The 24,372-nt window shown below is 44.4% G+C and overlaps 1 protein-coding gene across 1 annotated transcript in view; it reads left to right on the top strand.

The window, feature by feature from the left end:
* Positions 1-23,240, top strand: part of LOC147725110 (GTPase IMAP family member 4-like) — a 28,153-nt gene extending 4,913 nt beyond the window's left edge. The window contains exons 2-3 of the mRNA XM_086966542.1: positions 6,480-6,547; positions 21,931-23,240. Coding sequence (XP_086822668.1) covers positions 6,496-6,547; positions 21,931-22,745 — 867 coding nt within the window. The 5' untranslated portion in view covers positions 6,480-6,495 and the 3' untranslated portion in view covers positions 22,746-23,240. The remainder of the gene's footprint in view (positions 1-6,479; positions 6,548-21,930) is intronic.
* The last annotated feature ends 1,132 nt before the right edge of the window (positions 23,241-24,372 follow it).

The raw sequence follows: 24,372 nt of genomic DNA, 5'->3' as shown, positions 1-24,372 counted from the left end.
CCAGAGCATCTAACACCAGAAAAACACACGAGGCAACAGTAAAAAATGGAAGGGAGACCCACGTGATTTGGTGCCAGGTCTACAACACTTATAAAGAGAAGAATGTCTCCAGGGAATCAGCTGTCAGGGAGTCTTGTCTGTCAACTCGCAATTACAAACCTCACAGAATATCCTTAAGGCAATCAGCAAATCACTACTCCAGCACTACAAAAGATTAAATCGGAGGACTCCTGGGTCTTTTTCACACCCCAGCAATACCTCAGTATTGTACTCATGTGGCTTAATTTGACAACTATTCTTTGAAGCAATCATTATTCTGAAAGTCTTTCCCTGATTCCCTAGCACTACAAAAAAAAAGCCAGAGGCGCTCAAACCAAAGTCATAGATCAATGATAAATAGCAATCACATGGCCTGTGGTTGACAACTCCTAAACGAAAGTTCTCCAAGCGGCCTTCCTGCTAAAGCAGCAACTGTATGTTGGAACCATGACAACTTCCTGACTCCTCGTCGCTCCTGGCCGAGTGGTCGCTCCCTGGTCTGCCTCTCTGCTACCTCGCGGTACTGGTGATCAGCGCTGCATTGCATTTGCCTGTTAAAGCGCTATACTTGCTGAAATCGTATTTGTTTGCTTTGTGCCTGAACTTGTAATAGTAGCGCGATTTGCCCCGGCGCCCTGCTCTGCTCCCCCCTCCTCCATTTTGTCTCCGATGTTGTTGTTGTTGTTTCCTTTCTCCCTGAGCCCGCCCCGCCTCCCAGCTGAGACGCCCTCGCCCCTCCCCCCCCAACATCCATTTATGGCCAATGCCCCCACGCGCAGCGTCCACGCGCTACGGACACACCGAAGGTGCGCCAAAGGTAAGCCCGTCTACGCCCGTCCGCGCCTGGACCGCGCCCAGCGCCAGACCCCCTGCCCCTCGCGCTGCCCATCCCCCCCGCATTACCTACGATGCCGCATCCCTCCTAGCCCTTAACCCCGGTCGCGCTCCCAACTGCATCCAAGCCGCCCCTGGATACACCCATGGACCCTTCTCCTGCTACTCCTGCAAATTCAGCGGCACCGACAACATCTCCACTACGACCACACCACTGACTCCCGACCCCACCCACCTACAATGCATCCTTCTCAACACCCGATCGGTCCACAGACACGCCATTGACCTATGGAATTTACTAGACACCATCTCTCCAGACGTCGCCTTCCTTACGGAAACATGGATGAACGCTTCCTCCGCACCAGACATCACCATTGCCATCCCTGAAGACTATAAAATCACACGCAAGGACCGTACCGGCCACACAGGAGGAGGAATCGCTATCGTCCATAAGAAATCAATCCGCATATCAACCAGCTCGGACGCCAACCTCGCCAACTCCGAACACCTTCACTTCCAGATCCACATCGACCCCAAGACCACACTCAGAGGCACCCTCCTCTACAGACCACCAGGACCCCGCGCAAAATTCAGTGAAGACATCACGGACTTCATCACTCCACACGTGCTCCCCTCCAAAGACTACATCCTTCTGGGAGACCTCAACTTTCACCTTGAAAAGAACAACGACCGCAACACCGCCACCCTTTTGGACAACCTCGCCAATCTCGGACTTAAACAACTTGTCACCACCTCCACCCACATCGCAGGTCACACACTCGACCCCATCTTCACATCCAGCAACCATGTCTCCTTCAGCCACACCACAGACCTCCTCTGGACTGACCACAGCTGCGTTCACTTCACCTACAACAAACCAAAACCCAGCATCCACCTCCAACCTACCCTGCAAAGAAACTGGAACAAAATCACCACGGACCAAATCTCCGCTTCGCTCCTTCAAAACACCCCAGCCCTCTCATCCAACGCTAACGAAGCCGCCGCCAACCTCACCATCTGGCTATCCAAAACCGCTGACACCCTAGCGCCACTGAAAAAACGTCAAAACAAACCTGGCAGCAAGAAGGCCTCATGGTTCAACGATGATCTCAAGAAGTCCAAGAAACTCTGCCGCACCCTTGAAAAGACCTGGAAAAAAGACCCAACCACCAGCACCAAGGACGCCTTCAAAAACGCCACCCGCATTCACCACCAACTAATCCGAAAGGCCAAAAAATCAGCATTCAAGGATCGACTTGACAACAACGCTCACAACAGCAAGGAACTTTTCAACATCGTCAAGGAATTTTCCAATCCCTCGGCCAACTCTAACGACATCACCCCCTCTCAAACCCTCTGCGACTCCCTAGCCTCATTTTTCCACAACAAGATTGCAGACATCCACAACAGCTTTGACAACCAACCCGGAAACCAACCCACCCTACCAGTTGCTGATCATCCTCCCCCGGCGAACACCCTTAACGATTGGAACCCAATCTCCACTGAAGACACCATCCGCCTAATGAACTCCATCCACTCAGGATCTCCCACAGACCCATGTCCTCACCACATCTTCAACAAAGCAGACTCCGTCATAGCACCGCACCTCCGAGACGTCATCAACTGCTCCTTCAACTCCGCCATCTTTCCGGCAGACTGGAAACACGCTGAACTCACCGCCCTTCTGAAAAAACCCACAGCGGACCCCACCGAACTCAAAAACTACCGCCCCATCTCGCTCCTACCATTCCCGGCCAAAGTCATCGAGAAAGCTGTCAACAACCAGCTCGCCGCCTTCCTCGAAGCCAACAAATCCCTCGACCCCTCACAATCCGGATTCAGAGCAAAACACAGCACTGAGACCGCCCTCATCGCAGCTACAGACGACATTCGAACTCTACTGGACAATGGTGACACCGTCGCCCTCATCCTCCTTGACCTCTCTGCAGCATTCGACACAGTCTGCCACAAAACACTGTTACAACGCCTCAATAACATCGGAATCCAAGGAAAAGCTCTTGAATGGATCACCTCATTCCTCACCGGAAGAACCCAGAGAGTCCGTCTTCCACCATTCACGTCAGAGGCCTCTGAAGTCATCTGCGGCGTACCACAAGGATCCTCTCTCAGTCCCACCCTCTTCAACGTATACATGAGCCCCCTCGCGGCCATCGCACGCCAACACAACCTCAACATCATCTCCTACGCGGATGACACGCAGCTGATCCTTTCTCTCACCAATGACCCCAGCACCGCCAAAACTAACCTACACGAAGGAATGAAAGAAGTTGCCGAATGGATGAAACTAAGCCGTCTGAAACTGAACTCAGACAAAACAGAAGTCCTCATCCTAGGCACATCCCCATCTGCATGGGACGACTCCTGGTGGCCGGAAGCCCTCGGAAAAGCACCCATCCCGACAGACCACGCACGGAACCTAGGCGTCATCCTGGATTCTTCACTTTCAATGAACAGACAAGTCAGCGCCGTATCCTCTTCCTGCTTCAACATTCTTCGCATGCTCAAGAAAACATTTCGCTGGATCCCCTCCGACACAAGGAAAACAGTCACCCACGCTCTGGTCACGAGCCGACTGGACTATGGAAACACCCTCTACGCAGGTACTACCGCAAAACTCCAGAAGAAACTCCAACGAATCCAAAACGCCTCAGCCAGGCTCATATTAGACATCCCACGCAACAAACACATCTCTGGCCACCTTAAAGACCTCCACTGGCTTCCCGTCAATAAGAGAATCACTTTCAGACTGCTTACCCACGCACACAAATCACTCTACGACATCGGTCCAGAATGCCTCAACTCACGACTGTCCTTCTACACCCCCTCCCGCCAACTACGCTCTTCCAACCAAGCCCTCGCCACTATACCTCGCATCAACAAGACCACCATGGGAGGCAGATCCTTTTCATACCTGGCTGCTAGAACATGGAACTCACTCCCCGCCTACCTTCGCCTTACCCAGAACCACCTAGCATTCAGAAAGCAACTTAAAACTTGGATATTTGACAAGTAATCCCCCCCCTTCCTAAGCGCCTTGAAACCCTCTGGGTATGTAGTGCGCTATACAAATTCTTTGACTTGACTTGACTTGACTTCCATGTTAGATTAACTCTAAAAAATTAGCAATGATCTGCTGGCATCTCTTATGTCCGTCAATCTGTTCCGCATGGTACTGCGGCCTTAGAACCATCACCTTGGGAGCACTCCGGCCAATGAGATCACTGGAAAACTACACTAAACAGTACACAAACCATATCTGATGTATGGTCCATACACAACAAACTTTAAGGTCTGACCATCATGCAGGACCTCATGATCAGACAGGAGAACAGAATAGGAAATCAGCTAGACCCACCAAATAAGGCGACCATAAAACATCTAGCATAACCTGCTAAATGTAAATGTAAAAGGCCTCAATGCCCCCCATAATAGGAAAGAAATCTGGCGCTACCTCCTTCTACATGACCCAGACGTCATTATACTCCAAGAAACCCGTCTCTTACCCACAGACACCAAGCATATGTCCCACCCTAGATACTCCTCACAGTTTTGGGCTACTACACAGACTAAATGAGCAGGGGTCGCTATATTTTTAAAACAGGCACTCACCTGCAGGTCACTCGAACCGTGTGAGACAAAGAGGACCGTATTCTAAAACACACTTCTTATACAGGGTAAGGCCCTCACAATGGTTAATATTTATGCGCCCAATCACGTGTAGGACACATGTTTCCAAGAATTGCTTCAGAATTTGCTTCCCGGGAGCCTGACTCTATTATCCTCGGGGGAGATTTTAACTTAGTATGAGACCTTATCCTCAACCGCACTACCTCATCTTTCCAGGGCACTGGTGCCATGTCTGCAGCACTCAAACATGACTTCGAAACTTTGGGCCTACCGTATGCATCGCAATACAAAGAGCCTGGGATGCAGGATTACATTTCTACTCCCATGTCCAACAATCTAACTCCTGCATCAACTAATCTGCTGCCCTCCCTCTCTAATAGAGGCCCCCTGGCTTTAGGAGAAAAAGCCCCCACAACCCCTAAGAGGTCATCATTTATACTTTAATTTTTGGCAGACTACACAAAAATGTTTCATATTCAGAAAAGCTTGTACCTGATTGGTCAGCCACGATGGCAAGAGGTCTCATCATCTGGATCTCATTGCAAATTCTAATCATACCAGTTTTAAAAAAAGAAGAGTTAATGATTAATACATTTATATGTTTTAGCAACATTTACTAGGAAAAGTGTTTCATTCTATTTTCCTTCCTTCCAGTCACAGCGCAGGCAGCAAGCATACCTTAACTAATACTGGTACATTGGCACAATCACAAGAATGTACAGTTCACAGTGGCCTTGAATCCTTCTGTACTCGAGGCAAGCTGATATCATCTGAGCATGCTCTCTTCTTTTAACCCCTTCACTGCGGCGGCTATTCCGCCGCAGTGCAAAGGGGGCGGGGCGGCCGCGCGGCGGGCGCATGCTGGTGATGGAACCGCTCCGTCACCAGCCGTGGTTGCGCTGTGCTCATGACGGAGCGGTTCCATCACGGCCTCGCCTGCTCAATGGAACGCTCAGCGCAGGCGCGGAATCCGCGCCACGCAGGCATGCCAATCGGGCTGTGACGGAACCGCTCCGTCATCAGCACAGTGCGACCGCAGCTGATGAGGGAGTGGTTCAGTCACCAGCAGGGGAGGGGTTAATGAAAGTCACAGCCTTGCTGGATTCACAGGCAGCCATGTCATCTAAGGCCCAAAAACAATACAAACACAAAAGAGTATTAACTTTATGTAAATAAGCCCATTATGTTTTCCCAACGCCATACTAATATCCTTTATAAAAGATTTCCTAGCAAAGCTATTGGTTTAAAGCAGCTTTTCTTATTATTTGTGCACAACATGCAAAGAAATAAAAATGTGCAACATAGCATAAACTTGCACTAGTATAAATTTTCAAAGCGCACACAGTTAATACATACTCAAAGCAACACGCTTTAATGTTTTAGCTAGCTTTTCATGCAAAAAGCGTTTTGCCCCTTGTGTAGTTTTTGGTGCATTTGTTAATTAACACACATTATAAAAGAGGTGTTATAAACTGGACATGTTTATCCAAATAGGCAATAAAACCAAAGTCTTTTAAAACAGGGACAGAGGTGTAGATTACAAGGAAAAGAGCTGGGAAAAGAGAACACATTCTAAAAAGGTCACATCATCACACGTTTTTCTCTACACTGCAAAAAACACATGTTAATTCAGCAAAATCATTTCAGACTGACTAGGCCTCATTTCATGTCTTATGTGCCATGTGTTTTAGCCTACACCAAAATGTGTGTGTCAATTTTAAATGCATTCTGTCTCAAGCACAAAAATAAAGCAATGCCCCGCTCCAGATGAAACTTGCTCCATCAGCTTTAATGAGATTCACAGTTCCAAACACCATTGTCACTCTTCAAATTTTGTAGTTTGATGAATGATGTCTTTCTATGCTCTGCAAAACTCAATTATAAGTGTGTGAAATCAAGCAAATACCTTATATAGTCCTTTCACTGTGTAATTGACAGCATTTTTGTGTAATTTGCAGTGACATTTACAGGGGAATGCAACATACAAGAAATCAGAACTGGAAACGAAAGGAAGAAATGGCCAGAGGTATGGTATGAATCAAACATTCTGTAATATTACCCTAAAAAAACATAATACGTCATTAATTTATTATGAATACGGTAAGTACCAGCAACATGCAGTGTTAGCACTGTTCAAAATACAGTTAAAAAATTGTCCTTATAATTTTGTATTGAGAGGGAAAGGTCTGATGGCTATCCAGTGGAAATAAAAAGCACATAGTGACGTGTGGTAAAATACCTAAATATACCTACATACAATGTTTTGGTGTTCTTATTGGTAAACATGAAGTAGTATAAAACCCATATTTCACAAGGAGACATAAGATATGGCGAATGTTTCAAAGTTCCCTGTGAAATATGGGTTCCATCATCATAATTATATCCCAGAACCACTTAGCCATTATAGGTCTAATATGATTTTCAATATGGTTGTCTCAATTATGCGAAGAAGAAAAATAATTTTGAATACTCTCTTGCTGTATTATGTTTGTTTACTTGAGCTTGGAACATTGTTCATGAAATTTGCAAAACAAGTGGTAAATGTGGTAAATCCATAATTGTGTGTATTACACCCACAGTATCACATAAATCTACGAACCCTTCCCTCTTTCCATTTTTTTATCAACGATTTGTTCATGAAGAATATGCCAAAGAATTATAATCCCAGTGAGTTTCTATTGCTAGCCCCACTGTGACAAAATCAGCTCTTTCAAGTTAACAATTCCAAATCAGCATATCATATGAAAATACATAACAGGCAATATTTAATATGGTCTAAGAGTGCCTTCTTGGGATTCCGTGGGCATTTATATAATACTCTGTAATTACATCTCCGGTAACTGTATCATACAACCCCAAATTGCCCTGTGACATCATGGACCACCAAGCCTAGAGGCCCTGACAATGGTAAAGTTTGCAGATTGATTTTAGACCTGTAATTAAATCCATAATTCACAGTGAACTGTGAAATATTTTCCACATTTTATGGCTCCCAGTTAAATAAGGAGTTTTTTTTACCACTGAGCTGTGTAATAAAATCACAAACACATATAAAACAATTTACATAATGCATGTGGTTATGTGAGGATATGCCTTTTTGCAGGTTCACCACACTTTTTTGCCACAGTTGTGAACTACACATTACTGGTGTACTGACTCTCTAGTGCACCGAACCCTTTTGACCAGGCCTCAGTGCATGTGCTCTGACCTTTAAATGTGCATGTTTAATTGGCTTATTCCCGATTGGCATTGTTTAACTTACTTATAAGTCACTGATATGTGGTATCAGGAGGAACCAGGGCCTATAAGTTAAAGTGTCCCTCATGGACTGCAGCACTTAATATGCCACCATAAGTATTGCAAAGCAAAGCATGACTCCCAACCTGCAATTGCTGGCTGGCAAAGCATTTCCAGAACTGATGGGTTAACTTTGCAATTCAAAAACACAACAAAGTCCAGACCTTCCTATTTAATATTTTAAGCCCCCAACAAGGCAAGCCTATTAAGCCTAAGAGTGCTGTCTATTAAAAATTGAATATGTGTTTTTGCATGTTCTAACAGAAAATAAAAAATATCAGAGAAAAGCTAGTAGCTACATTAGCTAATGCAGGGATTCATGCCTACGAATTAGCTGTGCTAACTTCTGAATAGTACTACTAAATTGGTAAAGTGAATTGTTACATTAAACATGATCTGATGCCCAAGTCCAATTTACTGTAAGTTTACAGTAAATGGCAACTTTAGGAAGTTGACACTCTTTTACCTAATGGTTTCCCATTGCTTGTTTTCGCTTGTAGCCACAAGACAGCCTTTTTGCCCTCTTGGAGGGATGGAGTGAATGAATCTCTGGAAGGAACCCAAAGGACATGCAACTAGAAGAGCTGTTAGCCACAATGCAAACTTCAGTAGGAAAACCACCTTTGAAGAGCAAATTCTCCACACACCAAGAGACGGGTTCTCTCATGTAGGTAGCGAGAAAAATATTGCATTCTGGGAAAGCTAGATGCCACACATTGCAGAAAGTCATCATCAGATGGGAGGAGTCCTGGTAGCCCATTGGCTAGTTACCACTGCATCCTGGACATTTCTGGACATAAAGATAGCACCCCTGGCACTCAGAACTCACATCATATCCACACTGGAGAGAAGATTGACAAAGGACATCCCTGCTGGTCTCTTTATCCAGCAAATAAAAGTTGCACCAAAGACTAGACTACACCTGCTGCTCCGGAGCTGGCATGTGCCTGTAGTACCCTGCTCAAGGAAAAGTTGTGCCTGAACCTCAGACAAAGGAATGACTCAAAGGTTCAGGTGACTGACTTCCTGGTAACCCTCATGGCCATAACTGCTAAAGACTATGTCTTGATAAAGTTGGTGGCCCAAATTGCCTCACTTTTGCTGACCACCAAAGGTTGTTTGGGCAACATTTCAGTTTTGAAATGTCATGCCACAGAAATATTGGAAAAATAATATTATGGCACTAAGTCAAAGCAACAATTCCCTTGGTTAGCATTCAAACACACTATCAGTAACATATACCACATTCATGCCAAACATACCACTATCACCAGAAAATATCACCAGGATACCGTAGCCAGTTTGTAAATGTACAAATGTTTTATTCAGTAGATTCTAATAAAAAAAGAACATATAAAATACATGAAATAAAAACCCATCAAACATAGCACCGTGTTTTGCATCCAATATGGAGAATAACATACACAAAATCATATAATCATATATGTGAAATACATTAGGAGAGAATATATTTCGACATTCAAATTTTGTCATTTATAGCACTAATCCAACAATAATTTCATAGTCAAACCATCATTATGTACTATTCCTATGTTGACCAGGATAAATTCAATTTAGGGCAATTGTTGTAGCAGTGCAACGCGTTTCTGTGGATTCAACTTATTCCAACCACCTTCTTCAGGAAAAACTTGTATCTCCCAAAGCTTCCAATCTATTTATATAAACATCATAAAACTACATTTCAGAATCCATCATTGTATATCATCTCAAATCATATTACAATGTGTCATTTAATAAACTTATCATTGCCACAGAGCCAAAATACTCACATTTAGCCTAAAAACAATTAATATTGTGCTTTGGTAAACATTAAATGAATCGTCATTTACACTAAAGCTCTGGTGATTCTCAAATCTCGTGAGAAACAAGAAAGGTGTGTGGAGGGTCGGGGGGACTGTTTAATGACCTGTCTGCTCACTCCCCTATACCTAGATTCAAAACACAAAAGAACAGATCAAGTCTGGGAGAAGTGTGTGTCTGAAAAAGTAACTGCGTGGTACTGGAGGTGTCTACGTGAAACAGTGGGTGTCATACATAGAAAATGTTAGTGACTGGAGGCTGAAAGAATTCCCATCAGACCACCCATTTGGTGGAGTTTGCGTCATGTGGGAGCTCATGATCATGCCATCCCAAGACCGACCAATTAGTGCCGGTGCTGGAATAGATATTCAAAAGAGTATCATTTTGTGCATCCTAAAGTGATGTGAATTCAGAGAGTGCAGTGCTCGAAAAGATACATGATAGATAAAATTGGCTACCCAGACTTCCAAAAACATGAAAACTGGAGGTCTGAGTGTCAAAAGTTAAAAACACGCTAGGTAGTGAAAACTACTCGATGGCGCTAGGCAGTGTGGTCGACATGTTTCAGCCTTAAGGGCACCTGACCCGGCTTTCTTCAGGACCTTTGATAACAATTATAGCTACTGCAAATACAGATGATATGTCATAGTGAGAGAAATGCACTGACAAACATGTACTGAGAAGTTACAACAGAAACTTTGAAATACTTAAATGTCCACTGGAAGGGAAGTAATAAATCTTCTTCCTATCAAAAGAAAACCAGAAAGACAATATGTCATATAACCCAAAATACCACAAAAACACCATAGCACACACACAGAAAAACAATACAGACACACCTGCATGAATAATTTACATTCTGCATGGAGAGAAGCATACTAGCTTAATCACAATGAGGCATTTCCTCACGGTGATACTCATCCAGCTTTGTGTGGGTGATAGCCTCACCTCACCCGGCAACCGCTCGGGAGTATGAGGCCCCGCTCTGTAGTGTAGAAAAAAGCACAGTAAGCACACAACTTTACTCTGCCTAGCCAATTGCTCTACACTTATAATCCAACAGACGTGTGGTAGTAAACCCTCTGCCTGGATCAACACCGAGACTCATTCAAAGTTAAAAGGAAAGTGTGGGAATCGTACATGATTGTTGTTAATGAAGTTGTGAAACACAGTCCAGATAATTAAGTGCCTCTGGGTAACTCTGTGTAGAGTGATATATTAACAACACTGACCTGTTATGCACGCAGGGCGCCTGATTAAATGGTGGCTGCATTGACGTGCACCCTTAGGTAACTGAGACTATCTCAAACGCTAGCAAATAACAGAAAATATGGACACCACCCCAACGAAAAGTAGTGGGGGCGAGGGGCTATATTGACCCTCTTAGCTGCATTACCGTACACCCTCAGGTGCCCGAGACTGTCTCAAATGCTAACAAATAACAGAGAATATGGACTACACCCCAACGAGGAGTAGTGGGGGCGAGGGGCCATAATGACTCTCCTATCTATGGCTGACTAAGAAGCCAAACATATTAAGCAGAGCGGCAATCTACTGGAATGAGACCCTGACTGTCTTACCTATCCGTCGGTGCCTCAGAAATGATGGCGGGCGGAAGTGGAGGTAATCTTGAGCCAAGTATATCCTCCTTAAATAGACTTCCCAGGTGAGGAAACGAGTCCTCTAGTCTCTACTTTCAACCCCACACACACCAATGTATTCTCAATTATACCATACACGTGTCACACCTGATCACATACCGTTATCTACACCCTATGCTGCAAAAGCAGCTATAAAGGTTGACCCACCAGATATTGTGATGGTAATAAGGTATCGGGCACTTCCTCAAGATCTCGCTCCTCAAAGTGAAGTAACAAAAATACAGTTCTTTATTGTATCCTAGACAATTAAAAAATACTTTCTGCAAACCTAAGAGTAAATATAAACACATATTTTAAAGTTCAACCCTCTAAATATAAGGTCTATAAAGTGTAAGGTACTTTGATTAGAACGCAACCTTATGACTGGTAACTGAAGTAAATATGCAAATGTTCAAATTTTCCATCAACAATTCTGGGATTAAAAAATCGCCAACATTGTAGTTCTTCTAGCTACAGGGCTCTTCCTTACAAAGAAACTGTGTACCTGTTGATATGAAAAAAACATGTTTTTGGCAACAAATAGAGCATAGCCCTTCATTGTCCTTTCAAGTTATATACACATATGTTATGAAGGGGCTAGATCTTTACCTGAATACCCTATTGTATGCTTCACACTAGGTGTAAAGTGCAGTCTCCATAACCAGCCCATGTGTTGCTTGCTGCAAACAAACAGCTTGATGAAGGACTCCCCGGAGACCCGCGTTTTCTGACACCCTCAGGTATTTTGGTGTTGCAAATAACAAACCAAGAGCGCTCACAAAAGCTCTAAATGACACATTCCCCCCTCTTTTTTCATGGTAGAAATAAAAGCGGGAAATAAGCCTCGCTGAAAAAGGACCTGCCTGCCATTCCCATAAGGGTCCTTTACATGCTACTCCGATCACAGAGGAATAAGGAGACCGCAATAGAAAGTACTCTTTCCAATCTATATCTCCCCTGCACATCTAGGCGGCAAACATTAACCAGTACCAGTACATAAGCCATGGGGAATTCACCTTTTATGCTGTCTTATCCAAGCAGAACTGCACAGCAAAAAACTCACTGGTGCCACATGAGCTCATGCCGCCCTCCGGTCGTTAATGGATTAAGTTTGTAACCAGGGAGCGCTCGGGTCTTGCCTTTAAATAGTGCCTGCCCTCTTCTGGTCATAGAGCTAGAAATAGGCTCTGACTGTCTCTAGAAAAGATTCAACTAATTGATTGAATTTCTTTATTTGTGTAGTTAGTAAAAACCATTACAAAAAATAAAATGCTGTAATATTAAGAACAAGGAATAATAAAACTGAACCGGAGGTACATACAGAATTAGAAGTTAATCAAGTAAAAAAGATGACGTTTGAAGTTCAGGAGACAGTTACAGAGGGAATAGTTACACAAGTATTATAAGTTCAGGGTATGGATTGGATCTTTACCAAAGTTCCTCTCTTTTCCTCAAAGATGGTGATGAATGTAACTGCTCTGCAGATCAACTGTGGGTCCCTGGAACACAGGACTTGTATGATCGCGGAACGACAAGTGCGAATACCATATGGTACAAACTTCGCTTTTAGCCTGTTCCTGCGTTCCTGGTCCAGTGCGGGACAAATGCAGATCAAGTGAATGAAATCTTGTTTTGCTGCGCCACATAGGTCGCACTGCTTGATCACTGGGGTTCTCCAATTGGGTTGATCGGCATTGGTCGGCAGGTTCCCCATCCTTAGGCAAAGGCATTTATGTTTGATATGTGATGAGAATGCGAGTTCCAGGTAGGCTGCCGAAAAGATTCAACTAGCACCGCCATCTTTACATGGGCCCCTGGCATCTTGTTACACATTGAATGGAATAGAGGAAAGCTATGATTTTTAAAGGGAAAAAGAGAGGGCGAGAAAGTAATTTATGTTAAGTTAAATTAGTGGGATAATACCGACATGTAAAAGTGATAGATGGTCAAAGCTTCCTATATTTTGGTAACTTGTTTACCGGGCAACATTGATCATAGGTGTATTAACCCCATATAGTAAGGGAATAAAATCCTAGCATTTCTTACTCCTCAATCCTCAAAATTTGAGTAATTCAAATGTACATAAAATTATAAATAAAAATGTTAGTACATCTGGATAAAGAGAAGTTATTACACCAAAGTGCTTATTTTCTTCACTAGGGCCATACTTGTCTTGTTTGGTTCTAATACATCCCAAGAGTGCCTGACTCACTCGCTAGAGAGCAGCAAGCAGGCAGGCAGCAAGGAGCAGCAGAGAGCAAGGAGCGGCGGCATCTGCCCGGAGAGAAGCCGCAGAAAAGTCGAAAAGCCGCAAAAAAAGCAAAGAGCAGAGAGGATTAAGAAGAGAAAATTGCTGCCGCCGGAGCGGCTGCCGGAGCCCCAGGAGCCGCAGGAGCCGCGGAGGCCACGGTGAGGGACCCGGCGTACAAAGGAAAAACCGGGCTTATTCAAATTCGGGAGTCGCGCGGGAGATGCCGGCAGCCCGATCCCGACCTTTTGCCCGAGCCCAAGCACAGCCTGGAGGTGTGAGAGAGCCTGAAGTGAGGTGTTCAGGCAGTCGGGCTGTGGTCTGTTGCAGAAATATAAAAGAGGCATAAAAGAGAGAGAAACACTGAGCTGAGGCGGATTGAAGCGGGCTGAGGTGGGCCAGAGGAGTTTTGAGGAGATTCGCAGCTGTGGCAGCTTCCAGACATTCCTGGAATTGGAGTGAGGAAGTGGAGCAGCAAGGACGAGTTTGAATCACGATTCAGGATCCGTGAGTACCAAGCCCTATAGGAGCTCCCTTTCCCCTGGGAATAGAAAATAAATAAAGAAAAAGAGAAAGAGGGCGGAGCGGAGGGGAACGCGGACTGTGGAGTTGAGCCGAGCGGGGGGGGGGCAATCCATGGCGAGAGGAACTCTGCTATAGTAGATCACCATCCCCTGCCTGAAGCCCTGCACACTGGCAAAACTCACAGACGAGCATAGAGTTCCATAGACTTCTATAGACGACTCCCATCTGCCAAATATTCTGCCCAACATCCCGCAGGCACACAAAACCCAACATCAGGAAAATACTAGAGCTGTAGCGCCTTGGAAAAAGCAGCCTCTGACACAGTTGATCTCGTCTTACTCGTTTCTATCAAAAGCAGCCACTATAATGGACACACTGCCCAGCACCTTCCTTCTGCTCCTGCTCACTTCCTGATGGCAGCTTTACCTCACCCAAAGGGCAGACAGGCTTGGGAGGCTTTGGAGTGCTAAAGTAAGCATGAGGGTAAATGTGAGGGTGAGTACGAGTGGCAAGTAGCCGTGTGGCATGACCAGGGGGGTCAAATCATCCCACGTAACAAGTGAGTTTGAACTCAGGGAAGTCTTGCAGGGGTAGGCTGTACCACGTGCACGCAGGCGTGAGCGTGGTGAACCGCGCTGTGATAACAACGCTGCTTGCAAATCAGCAAATCAGCAAACCAGAGCGGACCAGAATAAATCGAGAGTCAGAGAGTCGGAGTGAAAATACACACTGTGCGGTAAACCACCTGAGCCCTCAGAAGGAAACAGAAACAGTCTAAAAACAGAGGGATAACCAGACACAACCATACCTCGAAAAACGAAGTAAGATCCAAAATACCCCTTAAACATGCCACCGGATAGAACAGCCGAAATAGGATTATGCGGTCGGGAAAAATCCGACAAGCACCAATACAGAAAATTAAAAGAGGTTGGCTGCAAAAGAAAGAAACAAACAAGGAAACAAAAATAAGTCAGAGGAGTTGCTCAGCAAAGAACAAATAGACCTGATACCAGTCCCCATGGTAGAGCCTTTTAAGTTTGGGGAGGAAAAACTTAAGCACAAATTTCACTTTCTAAAAGATCAAATGGCAGCAATTTACACCATTAGTGAAGAAGCAAAAACCCTACAAACTCCTATAAAACCATTATATTTAACTTCATCAAGCAAAAAACGCAAAAAGAGAAATGAATCAGAATTAAGTTTGGGTACCCAGTCTAAAGAAAAATCAACAATAAAAAATTGGTTGGTAAAAACTACGGCACAAATTCATGTACCAATTTGCCAAGCCATGTCTACACCAAACAAAATACCCATCGAGGGCAACGAAAAAAGTATAATACTTATCGACCAAAGTCAATCAGGGTCCCAAATAAAATCGCAGAGAAGTATACAAAAGATAGACTGGTCTAAATCTTTCTCAATCTTTGAAGAAGCAGAAATTCGGAAAATGCTCGAAGATAATACACATAAGGAAGCGGAATTGGAGCGAAGTAGGGAGAACTGAAAGAATCCGAGAATTTGGAAATAAAGGAAAATGGAGAGAAACAGGAAACTACCTTTGCTCCAAAAAAAACTTACATCAAACCCCATCAGACAGTTGAACAATAAAATTCAGGAGTTTGATGAAGTAAAAGAGGGGACAAAAGAAGACTCGCCAATAACTATTTCTTCCACAGGTGGTTTTGACTCAACCACAGGGGCTCGGACGCAACAAACCGAAGCACAGTCCGCGCTCTGGGGCGACGCTTTATTAAAAAGCTTACAACAAGCGATCAACGCTTTAAATTTTCAATCAAATAAACTCGATGTTCAGGTGGATTTGATGAACTTAATTGCAACACACATAGTGGGAATAAATTCTAAATTGGATAAAATCTCGGTGTATCTCACAAAAGAAAAGGAGGAAGAAAAACAATGGAAAGCTAAGTTAATGGAACAAAATTGTGTCTCCGGGGAAATAATAGACAAATTGGCATGATTACCAGACATTTTGAGAGAAATATTAGCTGTAACTCACTCAAAAAATACCCAAGACGTAAATTCTAATCAAGAAAAAAATGGCGAGGTTATAAAAATTGGAAAACAAAATAGAACAATTTCCCCAGTCGAAAAGGAAAAAACCCTAAACGGATCAGAAGAGAGTGAAACAACTGAGAATGGACAAGGCGAAAACAAAGCATTGGGGTCATTGGGCACAATAGAACCCCTAACCAAAAGACAGCGTAAACGGGCAAGGAAGGCAAGGAAAAATGCCATTAAAATCAAGCAAGAAAAACAAATCTTTGCCATTTTCGAACGAAAAAAGAAAGGGAATCCATATGAACTGGTTAAAGAAAAGGTTGTTAAAGAAGTTAGTAACCAAGAGATAAATGAAGATGAAGTTGAAGAGCAGTCAAAAAGTTTAAGGCACAATGAAAAAACATTGATTTCACAAGGGAAACCAAAAGCCGAAGAAAAAGCTGAAATAATTACACTGAATAAAATAACAAATAAAGTAGAAGAGATAGCAAAAATCGATCACTGTCAGGCCAACAAAAGTACAGGTAAACGCATTAATACAAAAGCCCCAGCATGAACTATCGGCACAAAACTGTTCAAAATGGCTAATAGGAGGAAATGAGTTACACAGTCTGAAGACAATGGAAAAAGAACAGAGCCAAAAAACACAAGTAGATCAAGTCATGGAAACAAACACACGCTTAACCATAATGGTAGGGAAAAAAGGAAGAACATGTAATGCTTCACAGGGAATTTTACAAAGTGATAAGGAGGGGCTAACCACAAGCTATGCACCCGCTGAGCGAGAATTAATGGAACTCCAGGAAACGGTGACATTGCTAGGGCCCAGTCGACCAGAAATAACAACAATGGAACGACCGTACCGACAAATACCGTATATCCGACTGGATCAAACAGAGGGAAAAAGAGAAGTCTACCAAAAACAGAATTTCCAAACGGTATCCATAGAAACAGGCTGTAAACTAATATTTAGGCCGGAATTCCAAACAAGAGAAAAACGTGACACGCTGAATCGGGGGAATATATTGAGATTGTTTGGAGAGATACCTAAATTAAGGGGAATAACAACAAGTGACCTCATATCAGTAGAATTTGTCCAAATACATAAAGAGAAAGAAGAGGAAATAAGTAGCACTATGTGGGCATCAAAAGATATAGTAGAGCTCATTTTTTCAACAAGAACACACTTTGCAGGATGGGGAATAACATTAGAGCTCCCAACGCCTATAAAGTATCCATTCCCTTTATTAAACAGTACGGCTTCCCAATATAAGAACACAACCGAAAAAACGTACTCAATCTTAAAGGGGGCAAGAAATAAAACAATCACGCAACAACTGTCGAACAGCACAAGACAAGTGAACCTTGGGTTGAAAGAAGATGAAGATTGGTCTTGGATAGCACTAGCTCTAAACTCGCATCAATCCTGATGGAAGTAACTTCGTCCGAAATAAGCAAAAGCAAAATATTAAGGTGTGCGAGAAACCAGAGAGGACAATAAATATTAACGTTACTAAATCTGATAAAAACTTTACAAAAAACTCACCAATTCCATGGGATGCTCATCTCAGGCGACTTTAATAGTAATCTAACTAGAGCCATGCGTGACAAAAGCAATATCCAAAAAATATGGAACGAGTTGGAATCACTAGGATTAACGATCCTAAATGGAAATATGAAGGGAGATCAACCTGCAAGAATCACCTTCTCGAGTGGAAAGAAAAATTCCATACTAGACTTCACATTAATTAGTAAAGATCTAATAAAGATGGTCGATCATTTTGAAATAATAACTCGACCTGAAAGTGATCACTTCCCACAAGAGACCATATTAAGCATAAACACCGAAGAAAAAACGAAGACAGCGTCATTAGCTTTTATTCCGGGAATACACAACCTGAAGAAACTCAAATAGAGAGGCCCCATAATTAACGAGATAATGGATATGGTGTTTGAACAAGTAAAAAACATGGAGGCCTTTGGAAACCAATCGCTCGAAAGAAGATGGGAGAACTTGTGCTAGGAAAATTTCCGGTAAAAACATTAGTAAAATATGGACAAGATTCTAACAAAGACCCATGGTATACTGCTAAATTAAGAGATAAAAAAAGGGAAATTGTGAAAAAACTAAGAATAAAGGCTGTAGACAACAGGTTGGGAAAAGAAGTAGAAAATAACAAAATACTGAAAATGAGAAAAGAATATAAAGAGGAATGCAGAAAAGCGAAAAGATCGCACACTGAGAAAATTTGGGAAGATCTGCTACGGACGAGCATTGGGGGACCCTTTTCACCTTCTTGGACACCCGAGGATTAAGTACCTCTGCCAAATTATATGCTAAGCCCTCATGGAGAGCCTCCAGCTTAGGTAAATAATCAGAGGTCGTGGATGTTTAATTAGCACTGCAACCTCTATAAACGAGGGAATTATCAGGCTTTGACGTTTTTTTAGTTGTTCCGGGTGTTCCATTAGTTTGAGCCATTGAGTCAGTAGACAGGGTAAGATTGCCATCAGTATCCCCAGAAACCGAGGCGCCGCTCCTACTGGTAATAGGCAGGCCCAGATCTAAAATTAGGGCATTATGATCACTGTCCACTCTTGTGACAAAATTAAAGTCTACGACCTTTGGCCATAACCGTGTTTCAGCCAAAATGTAGTCAAGACAGAACATTTGTCTGGGTTTATTAAAAGTACATTTGGCTGGGGTGTCAGAGGGGGTGCGGCCATTGCACGCTCGTAAGGAGTGATTTAAAGTTAATGCCATAATCTGTATGGCTAACGGAGACCATGCCCTAGGAAATGGAGCCTGAATCAAGGGGATAGACCAATGATCATCCTCTGCCAATAGGACATCTTCGTTTATACCCTCTTAAGGCTCGAAGTGGCAATTCAGGTCGCCCCCCACCAAAAGGTGAGTGTCACTCGGAATTGTTGAAATAAAAAGGGACAGGTCCTTAATAGTGCTGGACTCACTAGCTATACTTACAGGACGTGAGTAAACGTTAATCAATGCAAGCTTAAAAGCATTGGGCCAGACAAGGACTACACATTAAATATCTTTGGAATAAGTATTTAATGACTTGACAGTGCAGCCCAAGTGGGAACTGACCCAGATAATAAGACCTCCTGACGGGCGGCCTCTCTCTCCCCATTCTGCCGGGACATAGAATGAAGCAAAACCTGCCCGATGTTGCTCCGTTCGAGCCCACATCTCTTGGAAGAGGCATACATCACTTTCATCCACAAAGGAGCCCCATTCAGGACAGGTCAATTTATTAGGCAAACCTGCCAGATTCCAAGATAATATTTTAAGTGTGTCTGTCCTAGGGCCCAGGACCCTGCTCTTGAGTGACTCCATGTTTCTCTCTTCTGTTAAGCCCACTTTACATAATTGGGGGGCATTAAGTTGTCTTCTATGGCTGTATCTGCTACAGGCTCCTTACTTCTACCAGTGGGGAGTGAGCTATTAATTTGCATGGCTGAGATAAGTGTATTTATCATACTTCGTTCAACAGTCCTAACCCATATAGTGTTAGAAGCTTTTCTTTCCTTTCTGCTTCCTCCATCATCCCACTCTTTTCAGTCTTTCTCAGGGACTGCCACATTTCTACCACCAAGAGAGGGCCACAGTCAATCCACCATGTCCAGGCAACTTTATCTGTTTTGTAGGCGGACAGCCACAGGAGCTAGAGATTCTCTATGCCTACCCTGATTATGACCACCCCCTTTTGAGGGCTCTACTAAATTCCAAGGTTGTTCAATGTCTGACCTAGTGCGCAATGAACGAGGGGGATAAAAGTACCACAGGGGAAGATACTGTATAACTGACGCGGTACTGGACTGGCCTCACTCGCAAATGTGAGACACCATCCCTGTCTCTCTAAAATTTATCAGAACACAGTCTCCCAATAGATCCTTTACCCTGTGACCCACCCATTACACCCTGCGAACAAGCAAAATTTCACTGGTTACATGTGGCGGGAGTGGTCTATTTTTGTTGAGCCAATCTGTGACTTTGTTCTTTAGTGACATGTGTGATTCCTCACTATCATACTTCTGCTCAGGTACCCCAGCTAAAACCACTACATATGGACTAGTTTTGGGAGGTAAGTCAATTATAATGGGGCGTATTTTGCTAGTGCGCTGTTGATGTGTAGATTGTGGTCATGTCTAGATGTAATTTTATTTTGGGGATGCTGTTCCTGACCACAAATAGAACACTCGCTGCTTGCCCTGTATTGGCCACTACCAAACTCCAAGCCCCCTGTACACTTTGCTATACTGCAACAGACTCAGCTACACCCATGGTGTTTGAATCAGGTGGGGTTGAAACTGTATGCTTGTCACTGACATTGCATTGTCTAGTTAAATCCCTAGAGTTCCTATTATTGAGAGATAGTAAATTTGCTTCGATAGCAGCCAGTCTCTCGGTGAGAGGTGATAAACAGTCAGCAATTATAGAACCCATTTTGTCCCAAAAAGCATCGTTCATAGTGGGCACCAGGGCCATTGGTGTATCGAAGGCCATCGGCGCTACTAGTGAAGTCTCAAGGTCCATCTCTTCACGGTGTCCCAGGGTTTTCCGTTCATCCTCACCCATCCTTGTTAGGTTTGATTTACTGAGACAGTTTTTCTTCGGGTTGCCCCCCTTCCGCTTCATTTTGTTGGCTCTGTGCGTATCCTTTGTGGGTTCCTTTCTTCTTGTGGAATGAGAAGTCTTTGACCTGGTTATGGCGCATAATGGCTCATCCACTGCCATGTTCTCTGGCACAAATTCTGCCGGGACACTTGCCGGTGTAATGTCCACCCTGGGGGGATAGGCGTTGCTAATAGTTGAGCCCTGGGCAGGAGAGTAGACCGACATGAGCCCACCCGTAGGCTGGGAGATGTTTGGGAGTGGATCAAGTGATAGCCATCGTTCTGTTACTGCTATCTCTTGTGCGAGCGCATTCGAAGCTCTTGTAATGAAATAGTCCAATGTTCCCATCAACCCCCCTTTGGGCCCATCTTTTCCTTATTGACACCACTTGCCATCGCAGTAACAACTTGTTCGCCTTGAACCCCCCGTGTAGATCTTACAGCAAAATGTTGAACGCCAATGTCCCAGACCAGGCATTGGAGCCGTTAGAGAGTAGGCCCAGCCCAGCCTGCTCTGGCCTCGAACGGGCTCAAACGGGCCCGCCCTTGGCCCGGGCTTAACACGGCGCCTGCCCGTGCCCGTCCCGCGGCGCAGGAGTCCTCTGGCAGTTAAATACCCCCAGGTGGTGAGGGGGAGCGGCTGGCGGTCCACTCACGGCCCCCGCTGACCTCTGGGGCTTGGAGTCCTGCTACGGTCTGCTGTGCGCTGGCCTCAGTAAATCGAAGCATCTCCCACGAAGCGGGAGGTGCAAGAGGTTGTTGAAGCTCCCAGGTGGTGATGGGGAGGGGCTGGCGGTCCACTCACAGTCCCTGCTGACCTCTGAGGCTTGGAGTCCTGCCCTCGTCTGCTGTGCTCTGGCCTCGGTAAATCAAAGGGTCTCCCCCTTACATTTCATTAATGTATTTAAAATGTGTTAATAGTGTTTGTATTATTAGAGCATGCAGTAAATATGATCTCAAATGTAAATTCATAATTGTGCATAAATGACATGTAAAGCATGGAGTCTAAATTGTGCTGCTCCAAGATTTAGTGTTTCAAATGTGCCTTATGTACTCAAAGACAGGCATTGGTGAAAACATCCATTCTTAGTACCTTCGAAACACAGCCGGTGTGACCTGTGTATAACCTGTGTGTGACCTGTGCGTGAGCTGTGTGCAACCTGTGTGTGACCTCTGAGTTGTGTGGGACCTTGAGTAACCTGCGCTCTCTTCTCTTCACAGTGACCCGTGAGCTGAGGATCGTCCTGGTCGGGAAGACGGGAGTGGGGAAAAGTGCGGCGGGAAACAGCATCCTCGGGCGGAGAGAGTTTTACTCTAAAGCATCTTCAAATTCAGTGACAAGTACAAGCAAGGAAGGGTCATGTGTGAGGAGTGGGCAAAAGATTGTGGTCGTCGACACCCCTGGACTGTTCGACCCCCAGATTCCAAATTCAGTAATTGCTCGAGAGATCACTGAATGTGTAGTGATGGCGGCCCCTGGACCCCACGCCATCCTCCTGGTGATTTCCGCCAGTCGCTTTACTCCGGAGGAGGCGAGGGCCGTCCAGGACATCCAGACCCTGTTCGGAGAAGAGGCCGCGGGGTACATGCTGGTGCTGTTCACACGGACGGATGACCTGGAAAACGATGGAGTCACCCTGGAGGAGTACATCAGAAACGGAGACTCCAGGCTAAAAGGGGTGCTCAGGAGCTGTGGGGACCGATACCTGGGCTTCAATAACAGGGCAGTAAAGGAGGAGCGAGAGGAGCAGGCGCGAGCGCTAATCTCAATGGTCCAGGAGATGGTGGAGGACAACGGGGGCTTGTGCTACACCACAGAGATGTTTCAGAAGGCGGAGAAAGAGATCCAGAGACGGGAGGAAGAGATCAAGAAGGAAAGAGAGAGATCTGGGCAGACTAGTAAAGAGCTGCCGACTCCACGTGAAGAGGCCAAGAAGAGCGTCCTGGAACGCGCAATGAAAGTGTTAAAGCAGTCGGCAGAAACGCTTTTAACACTAGCTCGCATTGCAATAGCAGTGGGCTCGATATTCATATAACCCGGAAACAGCTGTGAACAAAGAAAGCTTCTGATTCCTGGTCGACTGCTACCTCCTCTGTGGTTTAATAAAATGCCTTGGGTTCACACTTATTCACTGCACCGCTCGCACTTATTTACTGCCACGCTCATACTTATTCACTGCCACACTCACACTTATTAATCTGCCTCACTCAGACTTATTCACTACCACACTCACATTATTCACTGCCACACTCACAGTTATTAATATGCCACACACACACTTATTCACTGCCACACTCACATTATTCACTGCCACACTCACACTTATTAATCTGCCACACTCACAATTATTCACTGCCACACTCACTCTTATTCACTGCCACACACATACTTATTCACTGCCACACTCACACTTATTCACTGCCACACACATACTTATTCACTGCCACACTCACACTTATTCACTGCCACACTCACACATATTCACTGCCACAATAACACTTATTAATCTGCCACACTCTCACTTATTCACTGCCACACTCACTCTTATTCCCTGCCACACTCACACTTATTCACTGCCACACTCACTCTTATTCACTGCCACACACATACTTATTCACTGCCACACTCACACTTATTCACTGCCACACACATACTTATTCACTGCCACACTCACACTTATTAATCTGCAACACTCTCACTTATTCACTGCCACACTCACTCTTATTCACTGCCACACTCACACTTATTAATCTGCCACACTCCCACTTATTCACTACCACACACATACTTTTTCACTGCCACAATCACACTTATTCACTGCCACACTCACACTTATTAATCTGCCACACTCCCACTTATTCACTACCACACACATACTTTTTCACTGCCACAATCACACTTATTTACTGCCACACTCACACTTATTAATCTGTCACACGCACACTTATTCACTGCCACACTCATTCTTATTCACTGCCACACACATACTTATTCACTGCCACACTCACACTTATTCACTGCCACACTCACATGTATTCACTGCCACACTCATACTTATTAATCTGCCACACTCACACTTATTCACTGCCACACTCACTCTTATTCACTGCCACACACACACTTATTCACTGCCACACTCACACTTATCCACTGCCAAACTCACTCTTATCTACTGCCACACACATACTTATTCACTGCCACACTCACACTTATTCACTGCCACATTTAAACTTATTAATCTGCCACACTCACACTTATTCACTGCCACACTCACTCTTATTCACTGCCACACACATACTTATTCACTGCCACACGCACACGTATTCACTGTCACACTCACACGTATTCACTGCCACACTCACACTTATTAATATGCCACTCTCACACTTATTCACTGCCACACTCACTCTTATTCAATGCCACACACATATTTATTCACTACCACACTCACACTTATTCACTGCCACACTCACATGTATTCCCTGCCACACTCACACTTATTAAATGCCACACTCGCACGTATTCACTGCCACACTCACACATAATCACTGCAACACTCACTCTTATTCACTGCCAAGCACATACTTATTCACTGCCACACTCACACTTATTCGCTGCCACACTCACACTTATTCACAGCCACACTCACTCGTATTCACTGC

This window comes from Lissotriton vulgaris, chromosome 4_1, assembly GCF_964263255.1.
Source record: "Lissotriton vulgaris chromosome 4_1, aLisVul1.2, whole genome shotgun sequence".
Taxonomy (NCBI): domain Eukaryota; kingdom Metazoa; phylum Chordata; class Amphibia; order Caudata; family Salamandridae; genus Lissotriton; species Lissotriton vulgaris.
The sequence above is the reverse complement of the archived record's forward strand: the minus strand, read 5'-3'. Positions and strand labels throughout refer to the sequence as shown.